The 15,493-nt window shown below is 37.4% G+C and overlaps 1 protein-coding gene across 10 annotated transcripts in view; it reads left to right on the top strand.

Annotated features, from left to right (window-relative positions):
• PDE1A (phosphodiesterase 1A) overlaps window positions 1-15,493 on the top strand; it is a 200,853-nt gene that overhangs the window by 171,748 nt on the left and 13,612 nt on the right. For all 10 annotated transcript variants that reach the window (XR_006179598.1, XM_042874543.1, XM_042874544.1 and 7 more), the window contains 5 exons: window positions 2,845-2,946; window positions 3,064-3,184; window positions 6,700-6,781; window positions 8,364-8,484; window positions 10,202-10,389. Coding sequence is in view for 9 of the 10 variants with exons in the window: in XM_042874543.1 (XP_042730477.1) it covers window positions 2,845-2,946; window positions 3,064-3,184; window positions 6,700-6,781; window positions 8,364-8,484; window positions 10,202-10,389 (614 nt within the window). In the remaining variant the exon portion in view is untranslated. The remainder of the gene's footprint in view (window positions 1-2,844; window positions 2,947-3,063; window positions 3,185-6,699; window positions 6,782-8,363; window positions 8,485-10,201; window positions 10,390-15,493) is intronic.

The following is a 15,493-nucleotide window of genomic DNA, read 5'->3' as shown; positions in this document are numbered from 1 at the left end:
GACTGGGAATGACTTTATAGTATTACACTTGATTTTCTACAACTTAACTTCAAGAAGATAAATGAACTAATAAACAGTCATCTTCATTTGAGCTTAAAGCACAGGACTTGGGTCTGAGCAGGGAAATGCTGCCAATTACAAGTCACCAATTACAAGTGAACAGGCGATATTAAGGTTTCAAACCATTCCAGTTATAAAGCATATATTGATATATTGTCTGATTATATAAAAAGATGGACAAAAAATGTACGTTATGTGCAATGCATAATGCACAGCTTCTTTTTCACAACTTCCTCTGGCATTATTCTGTTTGAGGAAAGCAGAATTGCTGTAACTTGCAAGATTGCCTTAGGTCTTCAGTTTCCTACTTCCTAGCCTGTTCCTAAGGTTTTAGTTCAATGATCCAACTGTGTCCAACTGACTAAATGTCACTGTCACAAACAAATCCTGGTGACATGGGATTCAGTTTATTGGTTGACCACTTTCTGAAGAAACGAATGTATCGCTCTTTGTCTCTTGTCTATCACAGCATTATTCATGTTGTTTTTTCACGTCATATTTCATCTACTACTTGTTTATAAACATCCATAGGTCATATGGCTATGGGAGAGCTAAGAAAGGATGACAACAAAGGACACGACCAATTGCTTAAGAAATATGTATATACAAAACCAGTATTTTTCCAATTGTGAGCTCCAAAAATTTGCTATGTGCTATAAATGAAATTGCTATACTTCTGATAGCAGACATAAAGATGGCAGTTCCTATGTGTCATTTTGCTGTGGTAGTATTAGCAGCACTAACAGTGTTTGTCATGATGCCTTCAGCTGCCTGATGCTTAAGGGAGTGTGCAGTGTTTTCTCTCCTTCGATATGGAAGTTGAGAGTCTCCATGGAGATAGTCTGGGAACAGTCTGTGTCCAAGAGTAATCTTTTGTGCAGTGTTAGTAGACTGAGCTCTCTTGGCTCTAGTAAAACTGTATTTAATGTTTCCCTGCCAGTTCTGTATTTTCTGTCTCTCTGTTGATAAGAATGGGAGTGCAGGCAGGAAGCAATTGCAGACTGTAGGCAGAGAGCCTCTCCTTTGCTATTATGTAGTGTTTTAGTGACCTGAAATATTGTGAAGTGTGTGAGAAGGGCAGTGCTAAACTATCTGATCCTTCTTCAGGTGTCAGAAGCATGAATGTGAGTTTGTCATCTGCCATGACAGAGCGAATCTACCAGAAGCAGCATGTTGATTGCATGCCTTGCATGGTGGGGCTGGCTTATTTCTAATTACCACTAGAAGAAAGTTCAGACAGGGAAAGTTCCTAGGAAAATCTTCATAGGAATAGAAGTTATCATCAATTAAGTTTTACAAAGAAACAGCACTTAACAGTGCTGAGCTCTCGCTTTTCATGCAGCTAGGCTTTTTTTCTTCTTTTTTTTTTTATTTCTGGGTTTGGCTGTGTTTGAAAGGTGCAGTTTCAAAGCAGTGTGGAGGAGAAACAGTTGGGATACAAATAAATTAGTCTCTCATTATGAGATCAGATAAGGTAAGACATTTTCTAAACTCAGGTTGTTATGGCTGCATATTATTTGAGAAGTGAGAGGGTTGAATCTTTACCCAGTTATCATCAAAGCAAGTCAAGAAGAAATACACAAAAATCAATGAGGAGTATTAACTTAAATATGCAATTAATTTAATTCAGAAGCAGTTTTGATAATTAATTATAAAAACTACTCAGCCCTAAAAAAACCCAACAAGCTATCTCTTTAAAATGTGTTCCTTTGAAAAACCTGCACTGTTACTCAACTCAAAGATTGAATACACTACTAACAATCAATGGGTGTTACTTAAGTAGAATTTTACTGTTGTAATCGATACTTAGAGACCTTTAAGATTAGCGTTGTGCTCATGAAGAGTTATGCTGCATCAACAAAGATTTAATGTGGTGAATTCTCCTCCATTTACATACGTAAGTGGCACTCTTACATATAATACCCAGTAGGTCATTTTAAAAGCATGAGAATAAAGTAGACTCCTGCATACAACCCTCTACATCAAGGAAACAGAATTCTTTGAATCAGTATGCTGTGGCAGTATTGTAGATGCTGAGGTTTCTTCAAGGCACAATTATTGCTGCTTGACAAGTAAGATTAACAGTAGGAATTTGTACACTGTCTCACATAATTCACATTTTACTATTTTCATATCCATTTAGTATGGCCAAGCCCATATCTCAGTGCAAAACACCTACATACAGATAAACTATACATTCTGAACTTGCTTTAACTCTTGTAATAGACATGAAGGCATTTTTGTATTGAAGAATAGTTTGACATAATGTTTGTATGTTAACATAATGTTAATAGCATTTTGTATGTAATACTTCTTGCTCTTTTAAATGTTTTCACCATCTTCTTCCTGTATTTCATGTTGTTCCTGCTATGCACTGATATGAGGGCAACAATAAAAGATAACAATATATTCCCCTGTGTGGTGGTGAGCCCAGAGACTGACTGTAAAATATTTCACTGCTGAAAAATAAGGAAAGGCTGTAAGTGGGCGACAGTTTTAGTTTAAACAGTAGAAAAGAAGAATTAAAAAATAGTGTGACTCTGAAATAATAGAATGTGAAATAAAAAATTACAAAGAGCATTTTTTGAAGTACATTGCTTCCACAGAATCTCTTTATGATTCAATGGTCAAGTTATTAACTATTTATTTAAATGATTTTTAAAAAGTAGTAAAAACCACAGTGTTGCTAAGAAAGTCTTAAGTTAACAAGTACTGCTTAAAGAAATATTCCATGCGTAGAATAAATGGTTTGTAACCAGACATTTTGCTTTTAATTATTCTCAGGGAGTTGCGTAGCTTGGTCATTGAGATGGTCTTGTCAACAGATATGTCGGGTCATTTCCAACAAATTAAAACGATGCGGCATACTCTACAGCAGGCAGAGGGGTAGGTAATTTTCATTCTGTTCATTATCTCTAGTCTTTAAATGAGCTCATGTACAAGAAAAGACTCAAATAGTTGTTTTTGTTGTGAGATAATTGGAGCATGTCCTTGAATTGACAGGGTAGACAAAGCCAAAGCCATGTCTTTGATTCTACATGCAGCAGACATAAGCCATCCAGCAAAATCCTGGGAACTGCACTACCGGTGGACCATGGCCCTGATGGAAGAATTTTTTCGACAGGTGCCATTTAAAAAATCTTTTAATATACTACTTCAAGAAGCAAATGTTACACAATTCAGTATTTTCCTAAGTCTACCAGCAAGGATATTGTTGGCTGTGATTGATGAACACAGTCAGCAGTATATATTTCTTACTCTTAATACATACCACTGACATTAACTCAACTTTTATGTGAGTGAATAAGATGAAATTGTTGTAGCTTCATATCTATTTCAGCTGATTCTAAGTGTTGTAGCACTTTTTTCTTTTGATAATAATATAACTTGTCAAGCTGTTTTCATTCTGTAGACAGAGAATTATGTATGCTTTGAGTTAAAATGGAGCACTGATAGGATAGAAGGAGGGACTTGAAATTAGGAAGAATTCGTGTTCAGTGAAGAATGCTAAATGCCATCTCCACTTCATATTTCAGAAAATCCTCCTATTTCTTGCCAATGCTTGCCATGCATGTTCCACATTGTTATGAAGGCTTTGCTTTTATTACAACCTAATACCAAAACAGAGAGAATCATCCTGTAAACCCTGTGGCCATATATCCTAAACAAAAATGAAGGTGCAGTCTTGAGAAGGTTTTTTCATTTCTGTGAGATACCGAATTCAAAGAGAAAGCCCAGTAGGTGTTGATGTCACTGCTGACATTTTCTGACTTCTCCTCAGCAAGTGAAAAAAGCTTTTCTTCAAAGGGAAAATATTATCTCTGAAAGGAGTACTTGTGAGATAATGAAACAATGTAATTCTCACTCACCTAAATTGTCATTATTATGCTATATATTGACATTTTCCAATCAGATAGGTCACACTGGAGAAGGAGACCAGATAATAAACAAGTCAGTAAATTAAGCTGTGAGATTTAGCTGATCTGCCCTAGAAGGTTCTTGCTGAGTTCAGTGTTTCTTTATACAAATTCTCACCAGGGAGCATCAGGGCATCCTTGACTCTGGGGTTTGCACTGGGGAGACCAAGTGGAGAGCTGATTCATTAATCTACGTAATGAGTGGACTACATTATATGGAAATACTGAGTAGCATAATGAGTTTGTGTCCATTTCTGTAAATGAAAATAATGAGGATTTTGAAGTTGAGAGGAAAAAGGAGGAGCAGACTACCACAGATATATATTACTTGAAAAGGTCAGAAACGACAAACTGTAAAAACAGTTCAGATGCAGAGAGATGGACTAGAGAGAGCCCATGGGACAATGAGGCAATGTATCCAGTCAAGTGGATGTAGCATGAGCAATAAACAGTATCTCACTGGTCTTTGAGTGCTTAGGATCAGCTCATGTTTTAGCTGTTCCCCGATCCTTTCATTAGAAGAAGTAACAGGATCACAAATAAACTGCCTGAAGATATGACTAGCCATCTAGTATTAGAAGCAAGTCACCACATGTTTTTTTTTGCTGCTGCACAGTGTAAAATGTGAAAAGCTGTGCAGCTCGTAGGCTGTAGAGGAATAGGTAAGGAATCGACTTCCTTTATAGGTATGACTAAGAACAACAGCATGCATAGAGTAGTTCCAACGCTTACGAAGTGTGATGAAGTAACTAGATACAGAACTGCAGTGCAGACACAGACACAGGAGGCCTTCTGCTTCCTAGATGCTTTATTTTGGTTGTGCCTCCTCTGCACTGCTGATCTGAGTACATGCACTGGAAATTTATGGGGTTTCCAGATCTGTGTCAGCCAGATGACACATATAGTCCTCCTCTTCTTTTATTTAAAAATAATAATTCAACTACTTCCAGTGCTTTGCAGGAAAATGCAGCAGAGCTTGAAACTACCACCAAGAAAACAATGTTTTAATAGGCAGCTTTCGAAGTAGTGAGCACTAGCAAAAAGCAAACATTCTCCTAGAAAAAATACTTTGTTAACTGCAGCTAATAATTAAAATGTTCCAGTGTTAACTTCAGAGAAAAAACCAAACTTTTTGATTTTAAAAACAACTATGGCAAGTGTATTGTAATGCCTAGGAAAATCTGAGTTACTTTGTTACTTGTTACAAGTTACTTGATTACTTGCCCACTCATTCCAAATACTTAAGGAATATGTAGATCAAGTCACTCAAGGAAGCGTTACAGCTCTGATAGCTTTGTGCCCTCAGCCTGCATAAATCCAAAAGCGTGAAAGTTCACCTGAGAAAAGATTTCATTTCACTCCGTATCTTGATTCTAAATCTCTTGAGATTCTAGTTATCAATTTTAGGTATCAATGCTGTGTCCATTATTACAATTTATGCTAGACTTAGTATTTATTATATTATATTTAATTATTAGTTATTGGTTTAATTTTGAAGCAGTTCATAATTTGGATAAAGAACAACCTGAAAACCTAAAAAAAGCAAATGTATTCCTCACAAGTGTGGAATTTTTTCTTGTTCAATATCTAGTTAAGAGAAGATTGCAAAATTAGTATTGCTTTAGAAATTCTATATTCAGCAATGACTGAAATTGTTAAAACTACTCTATGTTGAAACACAATCTGCCTCCTGCATTTACATGGAAATACCACTGGCACTGCTCATGCGAACCTGCATTCTTCTGTGTTCTGAAGTCAAATTAATATGAACAGTTGGTTGTAAAACATAGAGGCTATAGAGATAAAAATCTCACATGAAACACAGTCTGTTTTTGCGTCTGAAGTGATTTCATAGTTCTCAACTTTTCCTGCTGGTTGATCATGAAACAGCAGTCTGCATGACTAATGTAACATGTAGAACCATTTTACTTGAAAGACCAACTTTTTTCTCAGCCAGGTTTATCCAGCAACACAAATTATATCCCCCTCTGGGAGATCTCTCTCTTCATTCTTTTTGCATCACTGGATTGCCCTTCTGAGCTTTGCAAATTGGTTGGCCTACTATGCTGTAAAGTGGAGATAGTACTACCCTGTCTGTCAAGTCTGTTATGACAAAAGAAGCCTTTTTAGCTGTTAGATGTTAAAAATTTTCAGAAGTAGATTTCTACAAGTCATGCTGCTAACGAAGTTGAGCCTGTGCTTCTTTTTTCTTTCTTCAGCAGCACAGCCATACCTGCTAGTGAGAATAAGTTAAAGTCAGATCGTGCCCTTTACCTTTATAAATCCATTAACAAAAATGTCGCACATTGGATAAACCACTGCAATAGAAAGAAGCGCTTAGTGTTTTCAATACAACTGCATACATGTCTAAGTGTCTCCAATCCCATCACATCTGGGATCAGCAGAACTAAATGGTGACTGTTGAAGTGCTTTGTATAAAATATATATTTTTGCTTCTTGACACGTGTTAAATCTCATTGGCAGATGCAGTAAGCTCCTTTATATAAAAACAGTCAGACGTAAGCCATAATTTTGACTTTTACTTTTCCTGAAATTTTAAAAGTAAATAGTGAATTTTTGGTTTTGCCCATGGCTTATTTTTGTTTAGGAGTATAAGTGAAGAAAATAACCTGTTGAATAAATGCTAATAGTATTTAGATTTGTTTTCTCTCGTTTCATCTATTAAGTATGTGCTTGTAATATTAAACATTGTTGTTTGCAGGGAGACAAGGAGGCTGCTTTAGGTCTTCAGTTTTCCCCACTCTGTGACCGCAAGTCTACTTTGGTAGCTCAATCCCAAATCGGTAATGGCACGTTCTGTTTTCCTTTTTCTTCCCCGTGTATGAGCTTGCAGTATCATGCGGACCTTTCCTACACCGAAATTATGAATTTTAAATGTTAAAAATCTTTAACATTTAACTTTAAATGTTAAAAATCCCATCATAGTGAAAGTGTTTCTTTGTAGCTATTTGTTCACTGAACTGCCCTTAAAGCAGCAATGCACTCATCTCAAAAGAATATGAAGTTATTGAGACCATGCGTGATGCCAGGGAGGTTTTAGGCAGCAGAGGTGCTTACCAAAGTACTGGACATGAGCCTATCTAATACTGTTTGCATTTTACAGTTAAGTAGACCATGGCCTCAAGCAGGTTGGCTCTTGTTCAGAAACCTGAAAGTCTGTCTACGCTACAATCTGGTACCATTTTGTAGATACATCTCAACTAAGGCTCATTCATACCTCAGGTACCTGGACTGCATCTGAGAGACCTGGCATGGCATAGCCAAGCCTCCCTGGGCTGACAAGGACCACTGTATTCTATTTTCATCAATTCTAATTGCATTTTGGTCAGCAATAGCCAAACTTCTTTCCCATTTTCATAAATACATGTCTTAGCTATCTCTACTTCCATTTCCTTCAGCAATAATAATGAAATAAAAATTGGTAAAAATCAGTGGGGCTAGTTAGAAGGGCATACCCTAGATGCATATTATATGAAGCCATATGTATTAACAGCTGTACTTGTGTGAGCGAGTGCAGAGGCTCCTGCAGAGAATCTACAGTTTAAGGTATCTTATCCTTGAATTGAAGCATGTCATCCTGTCTGATCTTGTCACTCAGAGCATCCTTTATTCTGTTTGAGTGGGATTTGAAGCATTATACCTACTGCAGAAAGGAAGCTGGATCCTAGGCTGAAGCACCACTGCTCACCTTTGTGCTTTATGAAGACTCCTGGAAATCCATTGCTAGTTCACATTTTAGCTTTTTTTTTCACTTTTTTTTTTCCTCTTAAGTGCTCAGCAGAGAATAATGCTTCATTCTCTCACTATGTCATTCCATATCTTGACAAGCACTTTAAAACGTAAAAGACATTGTTCAGAGCTGACATCTCAGAACTGTGGGATGAATGCTGTCTCCTAGGGATATTACTTGTTCTCTTCACTGATTTGACAGAACACTCCTACATACTGTGAGATAACACTTTACCTCCACAGAATAATAAACAGCATTTTGAAGTATTAACTCCTTGGCAAGAAGCTCTGTATGGTAAAGGAGCTGGTATGAGTTCTATCCTTTACTTCCCTTCTTTTTGATAATTAATATTCATTTCAAAATGGTAGGTGTGTTCTGCAGTACATAAAATTTACAAGATAAAGAAATGAAAAGCTATAATTATTGTCGAGATATATCCACACAGGTTCACTAGCTGTTTTTTTGTTGCTGTTTTTCTGTTTAGTTTTGCATTTTTTCCTTGATTAAATGAATGATATCTAATATATTGAAACAGTACTAAAACAGTAACATCAGTTTGATATCAAGTATTTATTTTTAGCAATGAGAGCTGTGAAAATGTAAAATCTGACTTTTTCTTTTTTATTCCCCTTCAGGTTTCATTGATTTCATAGTAGAACCAACATTTTCTCTTCTTACGGACTCAATGGAGAAAATTGTTATGCCTCTTATAGAGGAAGCATCAAAATCTGAAAGTCCTGCATTTGGGACACCCGGGTATGAATACACTGCTTCTTTTTTGGACTGGCAAAATTAACATAATGTCCTTCTCGGAATTATTGTAGTACTTTCATCAGTTGGACAAGAAATAGGAACAGCTATACAGTGTTGCCATCATGTGGTACTATCTTGTATTTGCAGTATGTTATTCTTCCATTGATTGTGGATGAACTTGCATGTAAAAAGGCAAAGCCACAGAAAAGAACAGAAAGCATACATAAAATATAAGTTCTTTTTCTACCACATACCTAAAAACAGCATTTTTTCTTTATTATCTTTGTTATCTTTGTTCTCTTATCCTCAAGACTTTTTCAGTAAAATTTTGACAGTTCTTTGATTTCTGACAGACAATTGGAAGTGGAGGTGCTGCAAACAGCTTCAGTCCTTTTCTGAGATTTTTTTGTTATATATTCATAGAATCGTAGAATGGTTTGACTTGGAAGGGACCTTAAGGACCATCCAGCTCCAACCTTCATGCCATGGGCAGAAATACTTTGCAGTAGACCAGGTTGCTCAAAGCCCCATCTAACCTGGCCTTGTATGTCTCCAAGGATGGAGGCTTCTTTGGACAACTTGTTTCAGTGCCCCACCTCCTTCCAAGTAAAGAATTTCTTCCTCATATCTAACTTAAACCCTCTTTCTTTTAATTTAGAGCCAGTACCACTTTTCCTACCAGTACACTGCCTGATAAAGATGCTGTAGGTCAATTTCCTTCTTCACTTTCCCATTCTAGTATTACTTTGTATATACACTTGAGCCAGAATTGACCCTGCTTATATTCCATTTGTGAAATTTAAATACACTATAAATGAGATGCTTGTTGGTTTTTTTTGTTTGGTTGGTTTTTTCTATCAAGCTTTTCATTTTTGCATCATGAAGAAAGGTGTCTACAAAACAGTCATGGGTCAGTGTGATTACCCATGAAAAAGCAGAAATAAGGTTTTTTTTAATCATTAAAAAAAGAAGAAGAAGAAAAAAAAGGAAATGAAAATAGAAAAGAGAGTTACTACACCTGGACATGTATCTGCATATTCACATTTAAAGAATCTATTTGGCCTGTATCTTATGTTTCTTGTAGAATAGATTCAGTAGCATTTGAGTAGTGACTAAAGCTAATTTTTTCTTATTAATGTTAATATATTAACATTAATATTAATGTTAATATAGTAATTGTTCTTAGTATTTCACTTTCATATTGTTTCGAAGGGTTGCATTTTATTGCCACTCCATCCTGCTTTGACTACAAAGTCATGTAACATGAAGAGAATTTTCAGCTGGAATTAAATGCATTTATGTGCCATACCCTATCATGTCTTGCTTTTTTTAAAATGCCACAACAATTAACAATCATGTATCTTTCCTGTAAGTCCCCAGATACCATTCACTGTTTAAAAACATAACTAAGAAGCTACTCCAAAATAACTGCATAAACTGTCTTTCAGGATCCAACATTCAAGTAATGTATTTTCAGCTGTCACTTTGATTTTTTTCTCTACAAAGATTTCCTGGAAAAAGGTTGGCAAGAATAATTCTCAGGTTACAACTTCATGAGTTGTGGAAATATCCCGTATCTTAGACATTCTTTGGTGAAGACACTCATCTCTACATAGTAATTACATGCAAGTCCTAAATAATTTGGTTTAAATTAACTGTTTATGTATTTTTGAATATGCTCTATTTTGTATATAATTTAGGATTTTTTTTCTTTCTGCAGCCAGAATAGTTTGGGAGCAGTAAGCAATGTTGATGCGCAAAGACGACACAATTTTAGAAGTACAGCAAGTGATGGAGCAGCTCACACAGAAAATTCCCTAGCAACTGTAGACCTAAGAAGCTTTAGGGACAACTTGATGCAGATAATTCAAGCAAACAAAGAAAGATGGAAGGAATTAGCAGTAGAAGGTATGATATAGTAAGAAGTTTTCATAGATTACTTTCTAAGAGCTCTCCTAATATTTTTTTTTAATTTCCCTCAGCCTGTAAAACAGTTGTGTTCATGTATTTTATTTCTTATCTGTTTAGATGACCCTATATATAAGGTGTAAGGAGATGCAAGTAGTCAGGGGATGAGGGAAACCATACAGCCTGTACAATAAGGCCCTGTGTTGCTCAGCTAATCCTTAGAAGGCTTAGAAATGTGCATTTTTGCATGTTTAATCATAACTGATAATGACATCCACCTTAAATGCCAAAATCAGTAGTTCAAAGTATTATGTACTACCATGTTTCTTAAAAAATGTGAAGATATACTTTCCATTAGAAATGCTGTTTGTTCCACACTGTACAGAACAAAATTCAGTATTGCAGGCTTCTTGGGATTATGATGTAGGCAATTATTTAAATGACCCAGTGAATGGAAAGATTTGGTCAATCACAGAGTGTATTATACCCAAACAAGGCTGAAAATGACTCTTAATTTCCAGCTGATAGTAAAGCCAAACCTATATCATAGGTCTTTATTTATGAGCCATACCTGAAAATTGCAGGGGTTGCAGTCATCTAAGTACAATGATTTGTGATAATTATTGGGTGAACACCTTGATCCATGTTCATTGAATGCCATTTGGGAACATATTATCTTCACAGTCTGTATTGTTTCCAAGTAAGCACCTGGCACATTTCAGTACAGTGTTTCAGTGCTGGGACTTGTCTCACTATATGTGATCTCACAGCGACTGCAGGGAATGGTAAACCAGTACTCAGCCTTGTCTTTCATACCGTTCATACTTTCATCCACAGCAGCTTCTTTTTCTCTTGAAGGCAATGCTAAGACCTCATGTAGTGCTAGATTGCAAATGAATATTCTTGTTAAGAGAAAACTAAGAACAAGCTTCTTTTGTATCTACTACTAACCAGCCATTTTTATTTTCTACATCAGCATTCTGTGCATTGTTACAGAGGTGTACAGTGCTATTAAAAAGATAATTCCTCCTTCATTTCCATTACTTTGTAGTTCTCTATAAATTACTGATAGATTCAGTCATGTAAGCCTGGACCATTGACAGCCATTGAAAAGACAGAGCTTCTCACAGCAAGAGGTCTAAGAATTCTCTGGAGTAAGCGATTGTTTCTCAATACAGTCAGTATTGTTATGAGGCCCAGCAAGATCCAAATCCAAGAAGTCAGACATGTTGTCTCTATGAGAAACAGACCTGTTAACATTCAAGATCCTCTTCTTTTCCTCCATCAACTGAGGAAATATGTTTAGGTATTTCCTGACCAGAATTATGGAATTACAGTAGAGTGTTCATTAAAAAAACTGATAGTTAATGAAATAACTTGTAGAGGCTAGAAAAGCATGAAGATCTTCAGGGTTCTTGCTTAGGTTCTAGATTAGATATCCCTAGAATAGCAAAAATATTTTTGAGTACAGACTTCTATTTTGTTAGTACTGTAGCAGAAATGCTACACCAGGGTCTGAACCAGTGATTGAGCACCTGGGGGGAGGGCAGGGCCAGCCCAGGAGAGCTCAGGTGTATGCAGTGACCCTGTGTGGCTAGAAGGGGTGTAGCCAGGATCCGCCCCTTCCCAGACCTCATTTAAGGGTTGGTGGTGGAGGCAAGGGTATCTCACTGGAGAGCCTTGCATACCTGAGGACTTCTGAAGGTAAGCAGCTTCTTTCCCTTATTTCTGTGCCCACGACTGTTGCGTTTGAGCAAATCCTCTCTTGCTGCAGCCTGGGACCTTGCTGCTTTGCTGTCATTGCTGTGCTTTTCATTGCGTTACAGTACATAGGCACTATGCTTTTTAAAAATAAAGGCTATGGGAGGATTTTGGAGGTTTGTGGAAGCTACTTTCCATTTATGTTTTTGCAAACTAATATTACTTCTACTCCGTGGGGCATGTATGGGCACAAAGGGTTGCTGGAAAAGAATAAAAGAATTTTTCAGTAAGAGAATGTAACCCTCTGTGGAGCAGTACCTGACGTAGCATATGTGTTCTTTGTAACGTAATTGGGGAAGGAACCTTCCCCACTTGGTTAGGATTGACAGTATACCTGCTCTGAAGCTGTACTCTATTAAGGCTTCTTAATCAGAGTATGCAGAATTAACATGTAGTAATCAGTGAAATTATTTTGAACAATTTCTACTTGAAATTTCTGTCAGCTTGCACTTAAGTTTAACTGTTTCTAAGTGAATTATGTGAGATCTTGAACTTGAGGCTATTTGTCCTATTTTGGACATATTTGTCCTATTATGGATTTGTCCTATTATATTTGTCCTATTCTGGATCTTCTGCCGGTTTCTCTGACTTTGTTGCTTGCTGAGAAGTTCTTAGGCTACTCTGGGCGTATGTATGAATCTGTATTTTACTCTTATGTCAGTAGGAGCTCCTACTGTCAGAATGAATACCAGTACATCACTGCCAGGCGAAAGGAATGTTGTTGTCACTACAGTTATTCCTAAATAGATAACTTATTACAAAATACAATGTGCTGAGGTTGCTGAGGGGATGATGTTCCTGAGGACAGCGTGCCTGGTAGGCAGGCTGGCTGGCTAACATATACATCCAAACACTTTGAGTGGCCTGTGACTAATAGGACTCACTCTTTTATAAGAACAATCTGCGTTCTTATCTGTAGGTTTGCAGTTACTAGGTGCTGCTACCAAACCACTAGGTCAGCTTACAGGCTCAGGAGAAGAGTTGTCTCTACAGTGTATGGTGGTACAGATGCATAAAAACAAATGAAAGCTAGCAACAATCCTTATGATTTCCTGAGCAGGAATTGCATTTCCTTCAGCTTCTCACCTTAGCAGGATAAGGCTGTAGGTGCAGCTCTGGCCTGGAGGCAGTACTGTGGATGCTGAGGCCTGAGGTCAATAATCTGACTCCAGTGCCTAAAGTAGAAGACCGGGATGCACTGATGTGGTGTTTGAAAGAGACCCAGCAGGTCCAGCTGCTCCTGCTGCCCCTCCCTGAAAAGATCCTGGTGAGACTGTTTACTCGGAGCAAGCAGCTTGGTGCAAGGAGTAAAGTGCTTTGTTTTGAGAGGGCCTGTGTTAGCAAAGAAACCATTTATCTACCTAGGCAGCTGCTTGTGAGCTTCCTTAACAGAAGGTTTTCAAAATGAGATGGCTCCATTTTGCCTAAAATAAGAAAAAACAAAAACAACCTTGTTTTGTATAACTGATGCAGAGGAGCTCAGTGCTCTATAGCCTAAGGGTCCTCAACCTTTCACCACTGGAGAATTAGAGGAATGTGTCTCAGGCTTTTCAGGGAATTTTGTTAACAGGGAATTACCATAATGATCAAACATCTGGGATTCTAATTTGAAAGCCTTGATGTTTAATTAATATTCCAAACCCCTAATCACCAGATAATCTGTCTTTGTTCAACACAGCACAATGATAAAGAGACCATTGCATCCCCTGATTTTTTTTTTCTTTTTTTTTTTTCAACACATAATGGTGTTAACTGCTGCTATTTGAAAGTGTGATAGTTGCAGCAAATTAACAGTAAAGATGAGTGTGAGAGGCTGTTTCATCAGAGGTGCTTGCTAAGTCAACTTTGAGTCTGAGAGTTATCGACCTATGAGAAGCCAGTAAGAGAGAACTTGTTTGGAAACATTTAACTGTTATGCAGTTCTACTAGGAGCATAACAAATTATCTTGACTTTACTGTTGAGCAAAAAGAGAGGCAGCTTAGGGCACTCACCCAGATCATATAATAGAAGAAGAGAATGCAGTATACAGACCAAGGGTCCAGATGCCAGTTGGATGGGCATACAGATGTTCCACTGCAGCATAATACAACCAGCACTGTTATTTGTTGTTCCCAGTGCTTCGTTTTGAAGGAACAGAGAACAGCTCACATCTTTGCAGTGCGGGTCAGTTTGTTAGCTTTATTATTATTATTTTGCATTTTTTTCCCCTGAGCTGCAACTTTAAATAACAGATGCCTCTTCTGAAAGACCTCTGGATCATACTTGCAGGCTTCCCTCAGGCACTTTTAATCCTGCATCCTTCCAGCCACAATAACCACAAGGTTTAGCTCCATTTTGTCTGAAGGATCATCTCTGTAGACTCCCTAATAAGAGAGTAACAGCTGCTGCAATGCAAAAATCTGATAGCATGTTAATGTGATTTAGCAGCCGCTAGGGTGGTGGGAGGATGTGTGTGACAGTCGTGGAAATCAACTGACAGTTTGGCACATGAAATCTACTCTAATAGACTGTTTTAATCTGTTGAACAAAATAAATTCAGAGGTCTAATGGAGACCCAGCTAAAACCAGAGACAGTGATTTTTATTTTATTTTTTTTAATTGCAGTGCTAAAATGCTTCAGTCAAAAGCAGTTTCTGAGCAAACTTAGCATTAAGAATAGAGGGAAAAGAGGTTTTTCTGAAGTCTGAGTAAGTGCAGTGAATGGATTGAGCCAGGAGGGTCAGGAGATGTTGGTGATGTCTCATAAATCAGACTTGAGGAATGGTAACTGAACCCAAAGCAGAACCTTCTCCTCTATCAGGTTGAAGGTGGAGTGTCCCTCTTGTCCCCCAAGCCCCAGAGATGTGGCATTAAAATCCCTACACTTGCAGCTAGACAGCAAAAGAGAAGTTAAAAGGTGGAGGTTTACTTTTAACCAAGACCTTAAGTAAAAAGTTTTGATGGCTATGAATCCTTTTGTTATGTTCTCTGCATGGCACAATGCTGTGACATCTGGCACCACCAGGTTACATGGCTTGCAGTAGTCTTTCATACTCCTATAGCTGTGATGAAATCTGCATATGAGAAAGTGGAAGTTGAAGGAGTTGGTGTCTAAATAAGTCTACTTCTTTCTTCCTCCTCTCTTTAAAAAGGCAGATGTGAGAATGCATCGTCTGAAAAGATGGCATTCCTTCTCATGTTATCCAGGGTCCAGTCCATTGTTTCTGCTTTGTGGAATTAGGTTTTTCCATTAAAAGCAGACAATCCACAAAAATCAAACAGTATGTGGTAATATGCAAAGGGAGTCTATAACACCAAGTGACACTGTTGTGATTTAACCTGGCAGGTGGCTCAGTACCACAC

This window comes from Lagopus leucura, unplaced genomic scaffold, assembly GCF_019238085.1.
Source record: "Lagopus leucura isolate 7727_CA_CO unplaced genomic scaffold, USGS_WTPT01 Super-Scaffold_100012, whole genome shotgun sequence".
Taxonomy (NCBI): Eukaryota; Metazoa; Chordata; class Aves; order Galliformes; family Phasianidae; genus Lagopus; species Lagopus leucura.
Note: the sequence above shows the minus strand (reverse complement) of the source record. Positions and strands in the feature narration are given on the sequence as shown.